Consider the following 23,258-nt stretch of genomic DNA (forward strand, 5'->3'; position numbering starts at 1 on the left):
ACGTTTAATGTCAATAAAAACAAGTTACAAGCAAATATATAAACTTGTTAGAAGACTAAATCATTTTGTAAATAAATATGTCATGAAAACTAAATATATATTTTGATGAAACTATTAGTTTTTTCTCCATGCAAAAGTCTTTTGACAAAAATAGTTTCTTAATTAAATTGAAAAATATATTCACAAAAATATAATTTTTTGATAAAAATAATTTTTGTTTTGTGAAGTATTAAATTCTTTTGTTCAAAATATTAAGTTTCTTTTTTTTTTATGAAAATCTGTGTAAGAGGGTAAATTGAGTTGAAATTTAACTGTAGGGGGATCGAAATAATTTATATCAATAAAGTAAAACTTTTAGAAGGATAATTTAAGAAAATCACATAAATTGACAAGAAATTAATGTTGAAAATTCATTAGATGGACTCGTAAAGTCAATGGAAAAAATACGAATGATTTTGAAATTAGATTGTAACGTGAGGAATGAAAATAAATTTGACCCCATATAAACCATTTTATGCTATAGTTATAATATCAGTATTATATTTCTGTAATATACGTTAGAATAAATAGAATAAAATTACATATATGTTATACAAATAAAAAAATTATAAAAATATATTAAATGTTTTGGATCTGATTCGAATTGAGCTTTAGAACACTCAAAAACGGTTAATCTCACCCCCCAAGACCATTTTAGTTTCAAGAACCCACGCAAATACCATATTATTCAGATTACACCAAATATGCATTGCAATCCCTACTAGTAGAGCTTTATAAGAACATGTTGAATTTGAAGAAGCCAAACTCCGAAAACATGCAAAATTACACTTTTAGTCCCACAATTTGACACTTTTAATCTCATAGGATAGAATTCAACCCATTTAGTCATTTGCTTTGAGAAAATTCAACACATTTAGCCCTCGTAAAATAGAAGACTAAAAGTATTGAACCTCGTATCCTGTGAGACTAAAAGTGTAATTTCACTCCAAAAACCCTGCAGGAAATGAAGCTAAAGCAATTACTAATATGCTTCTCGCACCACATTTTGTTAGCATTGGTTTGTTTGCATAAGTCCTGATTAATGTCTATTGTAACAATTATTTCACTGATGTATCCAAATAATCTGGATGAATGATATTGTCCAAAATGCAGCAAAGGAGAAGTGATGAACAAAAAGCAATGAGCAGTTGAAGCTAAGATAAAACCTCCAGAAAACGTTACGTACACTCATGCTTCAGGATATTTTGATAGGGAACACACACAGAGAGTGGATATTATATATGATCAATACTTCGACTAATGATGCGTGTGCCGACACTAGTGATGCAAGAGATTTGCAATCAGCAAACGGAACAGATCATGCAGCTTGGAAAACAGTAGTTTCACGTAATCGATCACCAGATTGTGCTCAGCAAATAAGTGCACAAGACTACTTAAAATTAAGTTATCCATCTATATGTAGGATGCTAAGCAAGAACAAAACAGACTGCTTAAATAACTGGTAATTTCCTACATTAAACTCTCAGCTGTTTCTCTATCGCTTGTCAAAAACAAAAGTTCTATACGAGAGAGATTCCCTATGTTAGATATTGCATTATTGCTAAGGGGTGGAAACAAGTATTTGTGATGCTTTCTTGGTTTTTGGTGGTATCCGGTGTAAACGACAATAATCACTCCTGCTCTTCCAGGTCGAGTTTTAGGTGATGCAAGAATTGTAAGATGAAAGTAAATTGGAGGAAGAAGCTTTGCATATTTCCAGACAAGGAAAAATCCCCAGGAAAATTTTGAAGGCAGATACCCGAAGCAGTCGTAGCTGTGCATTTCTTCAATGATCTGAAGCAAAGGTTGATAGGATATTCCTCTTCAGTGTGAATTCATCAGCCTTTGAGGCACTGATTGACTGCATCAACAACCACAGAAAATGTCTTAAAACTTTTCTCCAAGACTTAATTCTGAGGTTCGAAGGCTTTAAGGGGGTTATTAGAATAAAATGTTTACACCATTGCAAATAAATTGGGGTAGTTACACTTAAAATCCCTCTGAAAATGCAAAATTATACTTTCCCCCAAAAAAGTTCCAAAATTACACTTGCATTCCCTCCAAAAAACTATTTTCTAAACAGCCGACCCCTTTTCCTTAGGGTTTGGACGAAAAATGCTGACTTCAGCAAAAAGAATTATACCCCTCATTTAACATTCTCAAGTAATAATAATCTTGTATTTATAAGGGAAAAATGTAATAATGTTAACATTACTTCATAGATATATATATTGCATTTATCTCTTTATAAGTATAAAAATATACATGAGCATATTAACTGATGGATAAAATTGAAAATTTATGTTATTATTTTTGTTAATGTCAGCATTTCTTGTCCAAACCTTAACGAAACGGGTTCAGGTGTAAATGGAAAATTTTAAGAGGGGGTATAAGCATAATTTCAATTTTTTTGGGGAGAAAGTGTAATTTCATATTTTTATAGGGGATTTAAGTGTAATTAACCCAATATAAAAAATTGAAACATAAATTTCCAAATTAAAACCGAATGCCATATAAAAGGACATGGATTCATTCAGAAGTGTGATATATCTTTGTGAATGAAACATTAATTTTCATATGGAGTGCTTTTTGCCAAGTGAGCAATTTGGCCAAACAAGTGTATTTCAGGGAACAAACTACTGATTGAACTGTTCAGGCAGTTTAGTTTCACATGCAAAGATGATTGGCATATAATAAGGAGACTGCTGGAAGTCATAAAAATTTCCAGTCAGGGATCAGGGAAAACAGGAAGAAGACTCGCAGCAAGCTATAGACCACAAGAGTCAATTGATTACCTTGGCAAGCATGCGATCCAATCGCTGAACTTCATTCTCGGCATAATCAGAACCTTTCTCAATGCAGCTTTTAGCAGCTTTCACATAAATCTTCCCGTATCTACAGGAAAATTAGAGAGGAAATTTTGAGGACCCCAGAGGCCAAATTTTTATACTTGTAATCTAAAGAAAGCCTATTATGATTATATAATTGATCAAGACACAATAAGCCAGTTTGAAAACCTTGCACTGGGACCCTTCAGCTTGTCAGCTTCTTCCACCAACCGCTTGAGAACAGCTTTTTTCTCCTCATTTTTTGCAGTTACAAATTCCTTCACTAAGTTATTAAGGTCCTCAAGAATACCGGCCTAGGAGGAGAGGAGAAAAAGCAAAATTAGAGTTGGAAACAAATATAAAGATGATGACATCTGTAACTTTGTTATAAACCTTTGAAGTCAGCTGTCCATTTGCATCTCGGTTAGTTCCACACTTCTCATTGATGAAAGTAACAAAATCATCTAAATCTCTGCCACCATCATAATCTTCACCAGCCTTGTTGTTCTTTGGGAAGAACTTCAACGTAGGATAACCACTTACACCATGCCTGCTTTGCAGAGGATACGCGTAAGAAAACTCATTCCATATGATTCTTGTTTTACTTGTTATAAAAGGTTTGGGGTATACTATCTTGACTTGATCCTTATTATGCTGCTGACAGGACTGACACAAGAAGTAAAGACTAGGTATGCATCAAAATCTAGATTTGGAAGAAACAACTATTCATAGCACTTACTTTTCTGCAAGATCCTTGTACTGGTCAGCATCAAGGTTTGCAATGACCACATCTTCCTCCAGCTTGAATGCTGTTGCAACTTTTTCATAGGTCTGCATGTAGAAAGGAGATAAAGTTTAAAGTAAATACTCCAACAGCCATATCAGTTTAATTAAAGAGCAGTCTTGTACTTACAGGAGCAAGGTTCTTGCAATGACCACACCTGCAAAAACGAAGGATTAGTTTAAGAACATAAATGCCACTTATTAATGCTCTCTACAGAAACGGTTATCGTAGGAGACTATGTGAAGCTGCTCCAAAGATCTGTCAAAACGCGTGACCATGTACAGGAACAGAGTGAAAAAGAAATTTTTACATACCAAGGTGCATAAAACTCAACTAGGACATTCTTTGTCTCATCATTTACAATCTCATCAAAGTTGTCTGAAGTCAGAACCACAACATTTGAAGGAGGTGCAACTATCTTGACATTTGTCCCTGAAGACAAAACAACATTTATAAGAGAAAAAGGAGAAAAGCAACATTTTAAATTGGGTCTATATAAGCATATGGGTAAGAACAGAGACCACAAAACACCACAAGCAACACGCATGAGACCTGCATTTATTTCCCTTCATCTCAACAAGCAAATAAATTCTTTATAAAACATAAGAAAGATCCATATATGTTTCATTCTGTTGCTTCAACAATGGTTAGTAGTGTCACCATCAACCGCATAATCATCAAATTACGTAATACATTTTTCAGAGAAGAAAACAAATCAAAACTTCTTGGCATGTATTGAAATGTAAACACTGTTTCTATCTGTTAACCATGGACAACAGGATAAAGTATAAGCCAGAAAAGGTCTTTTAACCTCCTTCAAGGTTCACATATGCGGCAAGGGCTTCGGCAGTTCTTGCACCATCATACCTAATAAATTGAAAACCTCACTCATTAGGAATGTCTGCAAGACATGCATGACTACCACCAACAAAAAGAATAAAGTTGTAACTTAATGGATGCTTAATTGTTAAAAAAACCAATAAGTTTCTGTGAGAGCGTACTCACTTCTTTGGCTCCACGGATCCCGCAGGGAACCACTTGATGGTGGGATATCCAGAAACCCCATACTTGCTGCAAAGGCTCTTATGCTCATCACAATCAACCTACAACAAAATAAATTACTTTAGACATAGACATCTAGAGCATTAGTTTGCTATTCAAAAAAATGTTAATATTTAAATATAAGTCATCAAGTAAATCATCAGGTTGTTGTAACAAGATATCAAGATGTTTAACAAACCGTAATTGTAAAACCAATTCCATAGGAAAAGTTAAGTGGTCACCCAATTAGATCACCCTCAAATGATCTTAAAACCACAATTCATGAACAAAGACAAAAAAAAAAAAAATTGTCGTAATTTCAACCAGAATTATGCATGGCTATATCAGACTATAACACGCATTAAGGGATATTAATAGAATAGTGACATCCAACATATAAAATCACAGAATATAAAATTCCAGCTGAAAATTACTACCTTTCTATCTCTTACTTTATTTTCTTAGTGCTAAATAAGATTAATTTTGCATTTAGAGATAACTAATACAAACAAATTAAGTTGGTAATAATTAAGGAATCATAAAAGTTTGCTGATGATTGTAATAGGCACAACAAATACATCATATGTCATCAACAGCAACAACACTATTTTATCGTTACTGTTTTTGATACATCTACACACTATCTCAGCAGAAATTACTCTTTGTTTTGCTTTATGATTTGAAAAGAGTAATTACTTGATAAAGTGCAGAATCTGATAAAAAGCAATTAACATCATTCTTTCATGGCCATATTGTTGATGAGTTGAACTTTGGAAGAAGACTATAGTATTCTAATGAGCCTAGTGTGGGAATCAGTTTCCAACCTCCCAAAAAGTGTGCTGTTAAAATTAAAAAACATTAAGTATAAATTAATGTTCAGTTCAAAATAATTGTTGCATAACCACAAAAAATATAAAATTATTTTATCAACTGCAATAGTTTCAATATCATTGCTGCACTGGAACATTTGACTGAACCACAATGGAATACTTGGTGCGTCAGTAAAACAAATGCTCAGAGCAATGTTATGACATGTAAAATTACTTAAGATCAGCAACAAATGTGGCATAAGTACAACAAATGCAGTCCAAAATGAACAGAACGTTAAAAAAACTTCAAATAGGCTAACCTTGCCAATCAAAACAGATTTTGCCTTCTTAAAACTTGCACCAAGCTTTTCATATTCGGGAGCCAGCTTTTTACAGTGCCCGCACCTGTACAAGAAGGAGCATTATAACATCGATCTTAAACCACACAGTTGCAGTGGCCAGCAAGAATCGAAAAGCCCTTTGAACCATCATACAACTAAGCTCAAATGACTAATTCTCCTATACTCGACATTCAAGTCCTCGTGACTATAAACTAATTACTAAACTGAAAATTTCTAATTGGAAACCGAACACCTTCGGTTTCTAATACTAATGAACTTTTAGAAATACATTCCAAATTACAATATATTATAATAAAACAAAAAGAAAACGAATACATATATATAGATCACGGATACATGACAAAAACAAAAGATAAAATCGGTCAAATCAGATCCGAAGAAAATAAACTCGAACTCAAAAACGACTCATCTACTGAACGTTAGAAACGAAGAACAGGAAATCCAACACTCAAACTCGAAACAAACAGAAAATATAAAGAAACCACTTACAAACTAACATCAAATCAACCGTACCAGGGAGCATAGAACTCGACGAGAGCTCCGCGATCTTTACCGACCTCTTTCTCGAAATTCTCCTCGGTCAGCACAACGACGTCATCGGCAAACGCCGAAGCGACCAATAACAACGCCAAAGTGGCAACGGCCAAGCAGATCCGTGATCTCGACATTGTTGATATCCTCAAAAAGGAGAATTTTGTTGGGAAAATTGTTTGAGAAAAGCAGGCGAATGAAAACAAGTGCTTTCTGTTTAACTGTTACTAGACTTTCATATTTATAGTTGCAGGCTGCGGACTTCTTTATTTTTACTTTTATTTATATTTTTGTTTCTTTCGATAATCCCACTCATGAGTCATACATAAATTTCCTCTATTTCGTTAAATTATACATAATATTCCTGACATTTATTTCCATCTTACAAATAAATCACTTTATTAATTCAAACTCACGAAATTTACTGATATTAATAAAAAATCATATTTACCCATATTTGACTTACTACTTATTTATTGTAAAAATTAAATTAAATTTTTTTGTTATCAAATTATCCTTATACTTGTTAATGCATGTGATGAGGTATATATTCGTCGTTATAAAAATAATTTAATAAGAAAAAAATTATTCAAAAAATACCAATTTTTGTTTTTCTTATAGTTAATATCAACAAGTTGAGTGAATTTTGACAAACAGAGAGATCTATTTATTATACGGAAGCAAACCTTATCTGCAATAAATGTAATTTTTCAAGCTATAGGGATCTACATGCAATTATACCAAATCTCATAGGTGGAGAGTGTAATTATCCTTTTTTTTTTTTTGGTATAATACCTTTACACCCCTGAATTATGATATATTATATAACCACCCATATTTTTTTTGAAAAATTATATATGTACCCACTAAAAACGTCGACATTATTTACACAAGTCATCCTTAATTTGTGAAAACTTATACATATCCCATAAAAGTCAATGTTATTGCACAAACTACCTCTCCTTTTTCGGCCAGAGGTAGTATTTGTAATTATATAATAAAAAATAAATGGTTTATGTATATAAACCATAGATTAGGGGTATAAATGTATTATCATTTTTTTTTTCAATTTCTCATTAGTTTTTCTAATTTTTTAATTTCTAAATATCATTATTATGTAAATATTTGTGCTTAATAACTTTTAAATTTACATGATAATGCAGCAAAATATACTAGTGGTCGAATCACACTCGATGCATTTGCATATTTTAATTATTTATTATATTTATTTAATTAAGTGAAACATGAATAACTTATTTAAATCCGCAATTAATAAATTATATTTAAATACTCATAAATAAAAATTTCTTAATAAATAATTGGTAATGGATGGTTATTTTCTCAAAAATACCCCTTGGAATTTTACTTTATTTCTAATTTATATTATTTAATCTCATTAAAATGACCTATTCTAGAGATAGTTTTGTAAGGTCAAACATTTAATTTTGTTCTTTCTAATTCTTAAACAAAATAGATAAAAGGCATAGACTGTGTCACTATGACATGATAAGACCTATCATGTAAAGCCATGTGTACAAAGCCACATGCAAAGGCAGATTTAGCAAGCATACCACACCTAAATTAAATACCATGATTAATTGCACTTAAACCCCTTTAAAAATATAAAATTATATTTTTTAATTTTTTTATTTTGTAAGTTTTTTAATGAAAAATGCTATCGTTAATAAAAAAATTTAAACGGGAATGGGCTAGGGTTATGAACTTATAATCTGATGATCGAGTCGATTCCATGATTATAAGTACTTTCCGTAAGCGGGCTCGGATTTTTTCCAGCTGTTCAATGCCCCCCCCACGCAGTTCTTCTGAATTTCGAATAGTATTCAAGATCCTCTGTTTTCGATTATCTAATAAATCACTTAATGAAAGTAGATTATAATTTTTTAATTTTATCCTTCATTTAACACCTCTCTAGTAATATTTGTATACTTGCAATGGGTAAGTGTAATGTATATAAAGTTAAAAATGGTGTAATTGCAATAAAATATTTTTCTCGAATTATAACTACTGATGTAAAGTAGCCGTTGAAGAATGAAAAAACAGTCATCTTTCGTTGATTCTTTTATTTCTTATGAATATGCAATGTATGAATTTATTTTTAATTTGATTTGACAAATAAGTGAAATTAAAATAAAATGAGCTCTTAATAAATAAGTAAAAATAAAATTTAAAAAAAGTTTCAGCATAATGTTGATTTTGGTATTTTAAAAATCTCTTAATTTCTTTTTTTTATAAAGCAATTTTTGTAAGGGTAAAATGAACTTACTTTTCAAACTTTAAAATTCAAGATTAGGGTTTTTTTTTTGAAATTTTAATACTTTAGGGGATAATTGACGTGGGTGAATACTTCAAGATAATAACTATATTTAACACATTCTTAAAGAATATAGATAAAAGGTATAGATTGTGTCACTATGACATGATCCGACCTATCATGTGAAGCCATGTGTACAAAGTCACATTCAAAGACAAATTTAGCCAAAATACCACATCTAAATTAATACCAGAGTTAATTACACTTAAATTCCTTTAAAAGTTTGAAATTGCTTTTTCCCAGTTGACTTCTCTTGTTAATATTTGGATGGATTAATACAAAGTTAATTACACTTAGACCCCTTTAAAAGTATGAAATTACTCTTTTTCAATCGACTCCTTTTATTAATATTTGAATGGAAAATACTGACGTTTTACATAATTTTTCATTTTACTCGTTATTCAATATTCTTCTAGTAATGTGGGCATTTGTAAGGGGTAAACGTAATGTGTATAAAATTCAAAGGATGTAATTATAATAAAATATTTTTCACGAATTGATATAAAGTAGACATTGATAAATGAAAATATTAATCATCTTTTGCTATTTTTTTTTATTTTCTATATATATTTGGGATAGATTAATATCATTATTGTATTTATTTTTTGAAAATGTCCAGTTCAAATACTTCAAAAAATAGGTGGAAGAGTAGTGTACAATATTACCCCATATATTAATTCTTCATTTTATTTAAGGTTTTATTGTTTTTAATCTCTTAATTAATTTTTATATTTAATCATTTTATTTATTTAATATTCTTTATTTCAATTATCATAAATCAGTAAATATTCAATTAATTTATTAATGTTTTTAATAAATATTTATGAATTTAAATTTTAAATATTAAATATATGCATCGAGTGTGCAGAATATATTAGTAATAATATATTTATAAAAAAATATTAGTCCAAATAAGTATATTTTTTAAATCATTAAGTTTCTAACTTTATATAATGTGACCATATTGATGATATTAAAAAAAAGAAAAAGAAAATTAAAATTCAGAAGACTTAAAACTATCATAAAAGGTAAAGATTTTTAATAATTGACTAAATTCCATTTTTCCACTATGTTTTTGAGAGCATAGCTAAAATTCCTCCTACATTAGAAAAAAGGGAAAAATGCATATTACCACATGCGATATTCAAAATAAATAAATTACTTCTTGATGAAAAAAAAATCGAATTACTTCCTTATATTTTTCAAAATTGAGCAAATTACCTTCCTCAAAAGAGATGGTGTATTACACGCTCCTTTCCTACGAGTTTGATTGATTTTTGAAGAATAAAATATTATTTTTATTATTATTATTATTATTTATAATAATATACATATTTAAAAAAAACAAAAAACTTACCCCTTGCCACCGCCGCCACCTGAAACGCTCCCCTTCCCCTGAAAACCTCCTCTTTCCATTCCTCTTCCCCCATCCCCGTCCACCAGCCTCCCCTTCCCCCATCATCGCCGCTCCCATCCCCTTTCGCTAGTAACCCTCCCTTTCCCCCATCGTCGCCGCCCTCTTTCCCAAAAACCCTCACCATTGCTGCCCAAACTAACCCCGGAAACCCTTCCCTTTCCGCAGAAACCCTCCCCTTGCCCCATCGCCACCGCCTCCTTCCCCAGAAACACATTCTCGTCGCCACCCCCTTCACTAGAAACCTTTCTCCGTCCCCGCTCTCCTCTGGAAAATGCTCAAACCTCCATCACTCCTTTGACGCTTATGGTGGTTGTCGCCGTTCCATCCTTCTCTTTGTTTCTCTCTTTGTGTATATATATATATAATTGTGATTATATATAATATATTACATATTTGTTTTGGAAATGTTTTGTAAATATAATTTTAAATCCAGACTGTTCATTTGAATTAAAATAAAGTTTAGGCCATTGATCTATTAGTTAAATTTAGATCTTAGATTTAAATCAAATCCAAGGTTATAAGATAATGTTATGAATGTAATTTTATAATTTTAAATTTTTAAAAAATAAAAATTAAAGAAAAAGCATATGCACTTCACGAACCGCGTGAGATAGGTAATTTGCTCAATTTTAAAAAACATATGAAGATAATTTGTTATTTTTTTTTTATAGGGGGTAATTTTATCAGAAGGATGATATATATTTTTTTCAAAAAAAATAACAAAAAAACTTCATTATTTTGAAAAGCTCAACGTGAAACCCCTATTTCATTATGAACTAACAGAGTCAATTGACAAATATGCCCTCATATTCTTTATAAAAGACTCATCCTTCTTTATTACTCTTTAGGACATAGTTTAGTACATTTTTTTTTTCTAAAATGCCTATTTAAATTAAATTTTGTACGTAATATTCCAAAGAGAAATATTAAAAAAAGTCAAGTCTTAGATTTTTCTTATAATTTTATGAAAAATAAGATATTTTTTTTTCTAATAAAATACAACAAAATTGTAATTCAAATTGACACAAAAAGATTAGACACTAATGTTACTTATGAGTTTTTAGACTAATATATCTATGTATACAGATATATTGTACGTGTTAATTATATTATTTAACAAGTTTCTAAATTTACTCTAATATTATTTATGAGTTTTTAGAATAATATAAAAATAGTTTTATAATTTATTTTTAAAAAAATACAAGAAATTGTAAATTAAAAATAAATTAGAAAATTATTTTTGCAATTTTAAAGTGGATTTTATTTTTATTATACATAAATAATGTCTATAAATAAAAAATAACTAAATAATCTAGGGGGTTAGGGTTTCATGGAGCGGGCAACGACGAGACTAAGGGTTTCAAAGAGTGTGTGACAGTGCGGTTGGGGGGGGGGGGGAATTTTTGGGGGGGGCGACTGGGTGACGGCAAGGGGCGAGCGACAGTGTGGTAGAATGTGTTAGAATAGATGATCATGAAAGTCAATTAGATTGGCATGGATATAATCTGTTTTGACAATACTCAATATTATGTAATATTATTTAGTGAATAAAATGAGTGTTCGTTATTGGCCTTTTATTTGTTGTACTCATTCCGTATGTTTATATTTAGTTAAACATCACAACAAAGCCACATACCATTTGGACAACTGTGCAGTTGGACTGCGCATTGGATGACGGTCATGAAATCAACTGTCAAAAGGTTAGGTTTGAAACGTTCCATGTCGAGGACCTTAAGAATGGACATCGAGTGTCCTACGGGGACTTGCATTAAGAGTCGCATTCATTTGATGAGTGCTGCATTTCATCGGCGACATACGTGGGACGTCTATGTGATCTTAGTGGGTTGATTGGCTAGGTGTCAAATTAATTGAACTAACTCGTGGGGATCGTCATATGAAAGCCTTGGAGGTTTGGTCAGTATAACTTGAATCCCCGGTTCCAATAGTATAGGCGTAGTCCTCAAACTTAATTAACCATGGCAGTCACGTGCATACGATGGGTGTATCTTGGATCTAGCGAGAGGTGATTGTATCGCAGACATGATCATTATAAGCCTTGTCCAATGGAATCGAAGTATGTAGCGGGACGATGAGTTTCAAGAAGAGGATCTGTCTCCTGTCAATACATGACAGAGGTATCTCCTATGCACTTGGAGACGCGTTCAAGCTTTATGAGCTTGTGGCCACAGTGATTGGTCGAATAGGGAAAAGGAGGTTCATATGTCGAACAATTAAGCTGATGTGGTCTCAAGTATTGAAGGATAGACGCCTAGTCTAGGATGAGAATCGAGAGTTGACCAAATCATACTATATATATGGAAGGGTTACCTTATAGGTGAATGGAATATATCTAGACATATTCCTACTCATCTATACAAGGTATATATATGTATTGTGTATAATTATTTAGGAAATAATTACAACACAATACACAACACAAAATCTCTCCATCTCTTCCTTGCAATTTCGGCCGCCCTCCCCTTTTCTCACTAAGGTGAGATTTTGGTCTTGATCTCTGCTAGCAAAGAGATCAAGGCCTCATTCATTCTGGTATGATGTGAATCTTCTTTAGAGGATTGCTACTTTGGAACCTTGGGTGAATAATTTGAGTAGCCGTTTGGAAGCTTGAATTTCAAGAGGTAATTTTATTTTTAAATTCATATTTTGCTTTTCGTTTTTCAACCATAGCCTCGTATGAATGTTTTATTCTTATTTATTTTCATACTACATCGAACGCCCTGGAACACCAAGAGTGCACCACTTGGCTTGACCATTTAAATTTTTTTATGTTGTCAATCTGCTTGCTCTTTTTCGAATGGATTTGGTCAAGATTAATATCTTAATGTTGGTGGACTTGATCACGTTATGTATAACATATATTATCTTTCACAATTCTTTTTTTTTTTTTTCTATCTTTGTACTTTAGAAAATCTTTGTAGTTGTATGTATATATAAATTTTGCTCAATGCCATTTACAGATACACACCATATTAATCTTTTCATGGTATTAAGAGCCAAAAGCGTGGCATTTTGATCACACCAACCTACCCCCTAGTGTAACAAACTCTCCAAAAATAGTATCAACCTTCATAGGTGAAGGAAGCAAAACAGAAGGAAAACTTTCAAATAATAGTCAAGCAACTACTGCAGATGTGATGTCCCCATACTATCTGCATGCCACGGATAATCTTGGCCAAATATTTATGAGTGAACTTCTTCATGATGGTAACTATGGAGAATGGGTAAACGACATGAGCAACACTTTATTCAATAGAAATAAAATCGAATTCGTTGATGGAACGATGCAAAAGCCAACTGCTAATGCACCAGATTTGGGACATTGGATGTGTGAGGATGTGATGGTCAAAGGATGGCTAAAAAGTGCAATGGACAAATAAATTAGAAGCAACACTAGATAAGCTAATTCTGTCCAAAAAAATTGGGTAGACCTTGAAGAGAGATTCGGAATGATAAATGCACCAAGAGCTTCTATACTAAGACTGTCATAGTCCTCCTGAAACAAAAGCAACTATCAGGGCATCTTATTACACCAAACTTAACCTGTGGGAGAAATGCAATCCATTTCAACTTGGCCAAAGTGCACTTGCAATGTTCAAAAACAATTGGTAGAAATGTGGGACCGAGATCAATTATATTTTTTCTCATGGGGTTAGATGACACGTTTGGGACAAGATTGAAGTACTTAGTATGCAACCGACTCCCAACATTGGTAGTACGAACAACAAAAGCAGATTTCAGCTTTGAACAAGCAAGCGACCGAGGTTGCAACGTTTCAAAGACAAAGTACATGCAATGACAAGGATGTGGGAGATACAAGAATCGGTAGAAAAGAGAAACCAAAGTGTGGAGTTTACCAAAAGTTAGGTCATATAGAAAATTAATGCTTTAAAGTAATTGGATATCCATCAAGATGGAGTGAGGTACTCGTGATAAAAAGATTGGATCTTGGACAGAAGGAAGAGGAAGACCAAAGGCAACACAAGTTAGTGTAGATGATAGCCCGATACTTGGTTTGATGCAAGCTAAATACAACCTGTTGGTGTAATACTTGAGTCATGAAGATCAGGTGTCAACCTGTTGGTGTAATACTGGACTGCGAAAGACAAAGATACAACACTTGCACACTTTTGGAAAGCTTTTCTCTCTTCTTTGTCTCCCCCAGTTCTTGGTATGGTTTTCTCAAGTTCTGGTGATTGAGTGTTGATCGAGGATTAAAGGTGAATTCTGATATAGTGCAAAGTTAGAATCCTGAACCATCTTATCTCAAAAGAAGTGGTAGAACCTCGGTGCACTTTGAAAAAACGGGACGTCTAATTTCTTTAAGACAAGCATAAACTATACTGTGATTTGGTTGTTAAATCCAAAGTTGTTACAATGCAATTTTGACTCAGCTAAGTTAGTGTTTACAGTTTACGTAAAGCAACATATCTAAACTGTTTCTGTATTTTATTTCGATCTGTTTGTTTGTAAACTAATTTTACGAAATTGCTATTATAATCTTTATGAAACTGAAATTTTGGGATAAGAAGGGAGGCATTCAATGGCAATCAATCAATATTCCTTATAATTTTTTTGGAATAATTACACCGCCTATCCTGATGTTTTGCGTAATTAGACGTAAACTCCATATAGTTTGAAATTAAATCTAGTATCCCATGACGTTTGTCTTCATCTAATAAATAGATCCATCTACTAATCAAAATTAATTGAATTTGGTTATATTAACAAAAAAGAAATAAAAAATCACATTTACTTATAATTAATTCATTACTGACTTAGTACAAGTCAAACAAATATTTTTCTGACCGAACTACTTCTATACATCTTCATATGCCAATGCATATGAGTAGGTATATCTTCACTCATATAAGGTTAGTTTGGCTAGAAAAAGATTTGTTGAACTTGCAATAAATTAATAAGAATTGGGGTAAATAATTTCTTATATAATTGTTTTTTGCTAATATTAATCAATTCGATGAATTTGATTAACGAAAGAATCTACTTGTTAAACGGAATGAAAAATAAAGGGTGTTAGATATAATTTTCTAAACTACATAATTTTACGCCAAATTATATCGAACATCAGGAGAGGCCCATGTAGTTATCCCAATTCTTTTTCTGAAACTTCGATTTGGTATTTCCATAAATCAATTTTTTCGGTTTAAGAAGCAACAATTGTTTAATTTTCAGTATAAAAAAGAAGGGTAAATTACAACGTCTAGCCCTAAAGTTTGACATAATTACGAATACCTCCTTGTTATTTGAAAAATTACCAAAACTTCTCTGATTTTAATGATCGTCTAACAATTTTTCTATTCCATTAGTCTCCGTTAGGTTATTATTTATTTTTTATTATAAATTGATCAAAATGCCCTTGTAGAATAAAAATTATAATTTTATTTATTTTTTAAAATTTTAAATTTTTTTATAGATTAAGTGAATAATTCTTTTTTATAATTTTTCAAAATTTTCATCCACCCAATTCAATTTTTTTATAAATTTTATTTTTTCTAAAAAAAATACAGTAAGGGTATAGTTGACAATTTCATACCTCCATTCAAGGATTATATAATTCCATCAAACATTAGGGCTATTTGTAATTTTTCAAACAATGAGGATATTCATAATTATGCAAAATCTTAATAAAAGTTGTAAGTAATTTACCATAAAAATACACATTATACATCGAAATAATAAAAGTATAAAAATAATTTACAAATATAAAAAATATATAAAATTTAGATATTAAAATACATTTTATTTTCAATTGAAAATATTTGGTAACTGTTCGATGATCGAAACTACGTCACCAATTGTTCAAAAAGAAAAAAAAAAGCACAATTGTACAATAGGGAAATCCAGCTCCCACTCTCCTCGCCCCAGTTTGTTCCTCCCTGCTTGAATCCAATTGGAAAACTAGGGTTTAATCATTCTACCCCCAATTTCGCTAAAATCTCAACCTCTATTTTCAGTCCCATCGATTCTTTTTCCGTAGTTTTGGTATCCCCTTAGCCCTATTCAATTAGTCTTCACTGCGAATTGAGCGTAAATTCAAATACAGAGCAGCACCATGGCTCAATCCAGCAACGCCGTAAGTGCAACTCGCTTCACATTCATGGTATATTTTGTTATCTGGATTTTACGAACTCTGAGGGGGCAGGTTTTGCTGCTTTATGTTCAGGCTGCTGGAGTTGACAACACTTTTCGAAGAAAATTTGATCGAGAGGAGTATCTGCAGCGCGCTCGCGAGCGTGAAGAAAAGGTCTCGCTATGGGAGCTGCGTTAAGCATAACTTATTCTGCACACTTAACTGTTCTTAGCCATTTCGTTTTTCTTGGCCATAGCCTGATTCGGGTATTTTTTTTTTTTTTTTGCTTTCTCTTATAGGAGGCGGAGGGTCGTTCAAAATCTAAATGTAAGATATTTTTTTAATTGATCCTTTGGGTATAATTTTACTTCTGAATGTGTAGGTTATAGCACTTGGTCATTAAATTGTGGATTAGTAAATTGTACTAGTGCAAGGTGTATAAATGATTAAATGTTTAATGTTTGGTTTTGGAATTTGTAATGTTGGAGTACCAATCATGTGATGTGTTTTTGGTGCAGCAAGGGGTCCCCCAGTGCAAAGGAAGCCATTGAAACACAGGGATTACGAAGTGGACCTCGAATCGCGATTGGGAAAAACTCAGGTTAGCTGTTGTTTGGCCATTTAAAATGTTCGCTCTTATCCAAGTCATTGCTTACATATGATGTTGTTTAGATATACGATCAGTTCCCATTTTCATTTCATTGCGTTGCTGATGAACTAGTTGAAATCCTTACTTTGATTGTTGCATTTGGCATGTGCTGAATATCTAGTTGATTTGGTTCTTGACATTTATAAACTGATGTAATCATCAAGAACTCTAACTATGATTGGTCAAGGTCTAGTTCTTTTGTTGTTTTGTAGTCTTCTTTCTCTAGCAAGAAACAATCTAGGATAAAGATCTTTTGGTTAAGCAATCTTCGGATCCTGGGATTCAGGACCATAGAAGAACAAAGAACTAGTGGTTTGGTTGTTAAATACTGAGACAACTGAAATCATGATCCGAACCTTTCTTAAAATTATAGTTCTGTTACTAAATGTTGAATTTGGTTCTGCGTATGCGACAATCTTTTTCCATGTTGATTGAGGTAAATAAAGTAAAGGCAAATACTAGGGTTGCTGCAAAAATCAACCATGAAAAATAGGAACTGGGTATAGAGTTCAAAATATTTTCTTGTTTCTTTTGTATGGACAATTGCTGCTGCTCCTCTTCTTTCTTCTTTTGTTCATCAATATTCTTTTCTTGGTGATGTCTTTTATTGTGGAAGTTACTTCAATTCATGGTAGAAAAGCAATATAAGTTTAACTCTGAGGTAGTTTGATCTGTATTTGTTTTTCCATAATTCAGGTTTTCTTTCATGGTGGCTATTCTTGTTTTTCCTCCTTTCTTAATGTTGTGGCAATCTTCAACGGATACATATATATGAATATATTCTTATGATGTATGATTTTATATATTTCTTCTGTAGGTTGTGACACCAATTGCACCTCTAAGTCAGCAGGTATTTTTCTAACCAAATCTTTTAATATATTCATTCATGTGTTACTATTACTATTTCTTTTATTTAGTAAAGGGACTCATGCATTTACATTGGGAAATAGCACTACCATCATGCCTTAGGAATATGAATGAGGTATATTGAGGTTGGGTGCTACCCCCTTTTTTTTCATTGAAATGGAACAGTAGGATCTTAAGTGAAATTTTGAGCTCTTCATGCTTGAACTTGTGCAATGAGCTGTGTGAATCATCTTTACATATGAGCACCTTTGACGTTGGTTTAATATCTGGGATCTTGCATTTAACTGCAACCTCGTTGATTCGTGGGTGGATTCATTATCAGAATTTGCAGAGTTAGGAGAATTGAGGTGTTACTGTGCTTCTTACGATCTTATCAAAAGTTAAAAAATATTATATTTTATATGTTACTTAGCACCACCTTTATATGTTAGATCAACTATCATTCTTAGCCTTTTATTTCATATCCAAATATATACTAAAAATTTTATCTCCATCTCACCAGAACTGTTTGTCTCTCACTTTTGCTCATTTTAAATGAGATGAATAGATACCACAAGCAAGCACAGCTTATTTGTCTCTGTCCTAGATTAAATTTCTTGTATGATCTAAAATATCCAGCTAAACCATCTTAAACCAAGTATTAATTTGCGTCCCCAAGTTTATTAATTGAATCTTCTTGAACTTTGTACAGAAATTGTTTTAAAAAAGTTTCCTATTTTTTGTTCCATATGCAAGATCAAATTGTCCTCTTTTTGCAGGCAGGATACTACTGCTCAGTTTGTGAATGTGTAGTAAAAGATTCTGCAAACTACTTGGATCACATAAATGGAAAGAAGCGTATGCCATCTGTTGATCTAAAACATTTGTCTTTTTTGGATGCTTAATCTATTTCTGCTCTATAATTGCTCAGAGATCGCTTAATTCTTTTTCCTAGATCAACGAGCCTTGGGTATGTCGATGCGGGCTGAAAGGGCAACCTTGGAGCAGGTAAGCATCTAACATATTTTCATTGTTGATTGTCTTAAGTATGGTGTTAACTACTTTATGTATCAGCAACTGACCCTAGAATGATGTTAAAGGACTATATAAAACTGAGTCTAGAATGATGTTAAAGGACTATATACTGATGTGATGTCAATTTCCAATTTGTAGTTGATATTCATGGCCATGTGTTATAGTTAGTATTGGAGCTGCTATGCTAGATAAAAAAAAAATGCTAATTTGCAAGTGATAAAAAATGCTAGGTGTATATTGCTCATGATAAATGAAAGATTGAAGTAAAATGATCAGTGCAATCTGCATCCTTAGACAGCTGTTAGTACTGACTCATGACCATAGCTGCATAAATGAAGAACAAGAGGTGGAAGGAGAAAAGAAGAGAGAACCTCCAGCGAGCACCCATTAGTTCGATGTTTGATGTCAACCAAATGCAAAGTACACACGCTAAGAGAACTATTTTCGATGACTTTTTTGAGCATCCACGCCTTCATACTTCAGCTTCAAAAGCTTCTGTGGATCAATTTTTTTCCATTACTTTGTACCTTGTCTTGAAATATAACCCGGAACTATCTCTGTTAGCACATGATTCTTTTTTTTTTTTTTTTCTGCGTTGACATCATTCTCATCTCAGCTCACCTCAAGGGTTTGTCTACACACGATATATCAGCTAAGCAAATCTTGTTGCTTGCTCCTTCTAGGTTTTTAACATGCAAATCTATGGTAACCTCTTCTACAATTCTATTGGCTCCCAAATTGCCAATGCAGGAGATAATGACTCCCTAAGAATCCATTATGCACAGAAAGAAGTTTTAGGGGTATACCGATCACATTCTGATGGTATGAACCTATAAGTGCAGCTGTGTTGAATCCGTCCGTGACTAAATCATCTCTCTCTCTCTCTCTTCCCCCATTCTGGTGAGGGTTTGGTATGATTAGCATGTCTTAGAGTCTTAAACTATTTTTTTCAGTATAGGCACTGCCCACTTTGAAAGATTCAAATAGAACATAGAGGGTATCCGTGTCTGAGCTGATGTTTACGCACTATGTTGTATATAGTTATATATCGATCTTTTTACTATGTCTGCTTTGGGTTTGTGATTAAACAACCACATTAAATTCTATTAATTTTATCAACTATTTTCTAGTTGTTGTCATATTTCAGCAATTGTCTCGTTATTGGGCTTCTTGTGCCGTTTGAGGAGATATCATGTTTTATATTTCTTTTGCTTTGTCATATGAGATATTTGAAAGGTTACACTTGTATGGGTCTAGCTGCTGATCTTTGCACTAGGATGCAAATGAGGGGCTTAAAGGTGTTCAACAAGTGATTGAAGCAAATAATAGAAGAACCATTGATATGGTTAAGGAAGCATCAGAGCACGTTGTCTGCATTGTTTGGAAGTCCAACATACATTTGGTTAGGGAGTCTTAGCAAGTTAATACTGGTCATAATGGCCATTTCATGTATGAGAAAGGAAATTCAAACATGTCACGTATTGAAAAGCTGTATCTGTGTTGACAAATTGTATCATAGTCCCATAACCTGTTTATTATATTCACTTGGTGCACAGGTTCAGCGGCGGTTTGAAGTTCTTAAGAAAAGGAAAGATACTGGAGGCTTTACTGAGCAAGGTAAGGCTTGGAGTATTAAGAGTTCACTTTTATTTGTTGGCCTGGTAGAACCCAAGTTCGCACCATGCTGAGACTAGCATGATTCTGCATTTCCCATTTGCCACCACTTCTCCCCAAGGCCATTCTTTTGAAATTTGCAAGTGGAAAATATTTAAATGGATAATATCATGTGAGGATTCTCTCGGAAAAGTTCAAGGTTCCTTGTTCATGGGTGGAGCTATATGTTGCATTTTTGCAACTTACAGTTATTGCATTTACATTCTCAAAATAGATAGAAGCATATATGCATCATCATTTTTATGAAGAAACAAAAACACCTTCCCGAGGATGTTCTAATGACAACTAGGGAAATGCTTCCACTAATATATTCTTTTCCAGAGTCTGACAGATGTTGCTTTTGTCTGTTTGATATTCTTAAGGTGTAATGTACATTATACTAATAAGCAAAGTCAATGAGAAATATGCATGACATTTTCATTTAATTAAGGTAGTTTGCAGCAGTTTCCACACATAATTTCTTCCATTACAGTAGCATCTTTACCTTTAGTTGCATTTACCACGTGAATTCTTGCGGGCACACATCTTTCTTGCCATGTGATATTCGAATACGTTCTTGGAGGTCAATCTGCTGGAGGAATGTTCTAAAGTGTCCTGTTGTGATCATCCTGCACATAGTTAAGGATGTCACTTATGACCCTATGACTGCATTTTTGATGAGTTGCTTGTAACATTCCATCTCTACTCTAATCATAGATTTTGATGAGCGGATCTTGAAACAACAACAAGAAGAAGAGGAAAGGAAGCGTCAACGACGGGAGAAAAAGAAAGAGAAGAAGGTTAGTGCTCATCCCAATTGTAAATTTTGTTTCTCCTTCTCCTTTTACTTGATTGCTAAGCTAATGGCTCAGCAAATTTCTCAGAAAGAAAAGGCTACTGAGGAGGAACCCGAGGTAGATCCTGATGTTGCAGCGATGATGGGATTCGGAGGTTTCCGGTCATCGAAAAAATGATCCGACTGGCTAGTAGCAGTACTCTACACAAATACCGCTGAATCCATCAACTCAACTAATTCACAAGCTTTTAGTCACTCATTTTGATAATTGAAATGAAATTCTGTTTGCGGAAGCTCTCAATGGTTTGACAACATAACATGTGAGTGGCTTTTGTTGTGTAATGTGTATTGATATCCTTCTGCTTTTCTGCTTTTCTTCTCCATTAATGTGCATAAGATCAAAGGGAGTGATATTTTCCTCTACTTATTTAATGTACTAGTTTTGAAAATCAGACGAGCTCGAATAATCTGATATCATCTGCCGAGTCTCCAAAACTGAGTTTGGCTTCGTATGGAATATACGAAAAAGGAAAAAAAAAAAAAAAACGTAAATCACATTGATCTGCGAGGTTGTGTTTAGTATTTTAGTCTCCCAGCTAAAACACTAGTGACTTCCTGCTTTATCCTATGATTGAGCACATTAATCCTATGCTTCGAGTGCAATTGTAATTTTGGTGCTGTTTTGATCTTTTTTTTTTTCAGTGATCATTTTGAGATTAAGTTTTGATTTTGATAAAATTTATAGTTTGTGACTTGTAATTCAAGAATTATTTCTTATTAGGTACATTAAATAACCTTTTAATTTTTTTCAATTAATTTTAAGGATGAGGTTAGTTTTGGTATTTAGCTTGCATAATTAATTATAAAATTATGAATCTAAATGGTGTAATGATCTTTTTAAAAAAATTAATTAAATGTCAACAAAAATAGAAAATGACAGACAGACAATTTCAATTTTGGTTCCTTGATCACTGTATCAATTTTGGTATCCCATGTTCCTCTTTTGTCTGTGGCATGTATGGTCTCTATGTTAGTTTAGATAGTTAACTAGTAGAAATGACTGATTTTCATTATTTAAAAAAAAAATTAAGGATAATTAATGAGGTTGGAACATGGGATACCCAAACTCATTTTAAATTATTAAAGTTGATATGGTTAATTTGGCCTAATAAATAGAATATAAGGACATTATACAATTGATTTGAAATAATTCTATTTTCTACTCACTCACTATTTTTGGTAGTTATTATCTTTTATTTATAAATATAGTTTTTAATAGTATGTCATTATCTTTTTTCTTGATCATCGTTTATTGGTAATCTCTACATAATAGATGATCGGGAAATACCTCAATCAAATTCAAAAGGATCTTAAGAAAAATTTGGAAGAAATCGGTCTTCTAAAGACGAAGAAAATAAATTCTTTTGTTTGGTCGAAAAATTCTAAAATCCCAATAAAAATTTAAAATAAAAATATATATTGATATCATTTTTCAGAATACGAAGAGTGCCTTGAAATCAAAATTAAAGGCATGATTTCATTTTCACAATCTTCTAAAGAATATCCAAGTAAGGAAATTATCAAAAGAGACCAAATTCAATTTATGAGGGAAGTTTCTCAAGGTTCCTCAAAACAACAATCATAGTGCCCTAAATTATAGTGGACACTACTCCAATAGTAGAAGACACTTGTTCTGATCAATCTAGGACACTATCCTCAATTATAGATTATATTATTTAAATTTAAACTATCTTTCTTTCTTTTGTAGATTGGATAATATCTCTAGTGTACGAAGATACAATAAGGTCTTTGAGAAAAAGAATGAACTTTTCAAACAGTTTTTTGAATTAAAAAAAGAACAACAAAAGTTAACTACAAGGATGACTCATCATCTTCAACATCCTATGCAAAGAATTTGCAAGAAGAAGCGGATAAATTAGCAAAAAGTACAAGTTGAAAGAAAAAGAGACCCATGGTATCTAATAAAGAGATATCTCGATATGGTTGCATTTACAGTAGAATTGTAT

General features: G+C 32.4%; 2 protein-coding genes across 2 annotated transcripts; one reads left to right on the plus strand and one right to left on the minus strand.

Moving 5' to 3' along the window:
- Positions 1,363-6,614, minus strand: LOC105172419 (protein disulfide-isomerase like 2-1). Its single transcript, XM_011093831.2, has 11 exons — positions 6,377-6,614; positions 5,822-5,906; positions 4,657-4,754; positions 4,463-4,518; positions 3,966-4,083; positions 3,781-3,808; positions 3,607-3,698; positions 3,261-3,417; positions 3,057-3,181; positions 2,835-2,934; positions 1,363-1,900 (listed from the first exon to the last, which is right to left on the minus strand). Exons 1-11 carry the CDS (start codon positions 6,529-6,531, stop codon positions 1,826-1,828), a joined length of 1,089 nt encoding a protein of 362 aa, XP_011092133.1. The 5' UTR covers positions 6,532-6,614; the 3' UTR covers positions 1,363-1,825.
- Positions 15,990-21,654, plus strand: LOC105172420 (zinc finger matrin-type protein 2). Its single transcript, XM_011093833.2, has 10 exons — positions 15,990-16,255; positions 16,346-16,426; positions 16,552-16,579; positions 16,771-16,853; positions 17,719-17,751; positions 18,527-18,605; positions 18,703-18,755; positions 20,339-20,399; positions 21,153-21,235; positions 21,320-21,654. The coding sequence occupies exons 1-10, from the start codon at positions 16,235-16,237 to the stop codon at positions 21,407-21,409; spliced, it is 612 nt and encodes a 203-aa protein (XP_011092135.1). The 5' UTR covers positions 15,990-16,234; the 3' UTR covers positions 21,410-21,654.

This window comes from Sesamum indicum, linkage group LG10 (assembly GCF_000512975.1).
Source record: "Sesamum indicum cultivar Zhongzhi No. 13 linkage group LG10, S_indicum_v1.0, whole genome shotgun sequence".
Lineage (NCBI taxonomy): Eukaryota > Viridiplantae > Streptophyta > Magnoliopsida > Lamiales > Pedaliaceae > Sesamum > Sesamum indicum.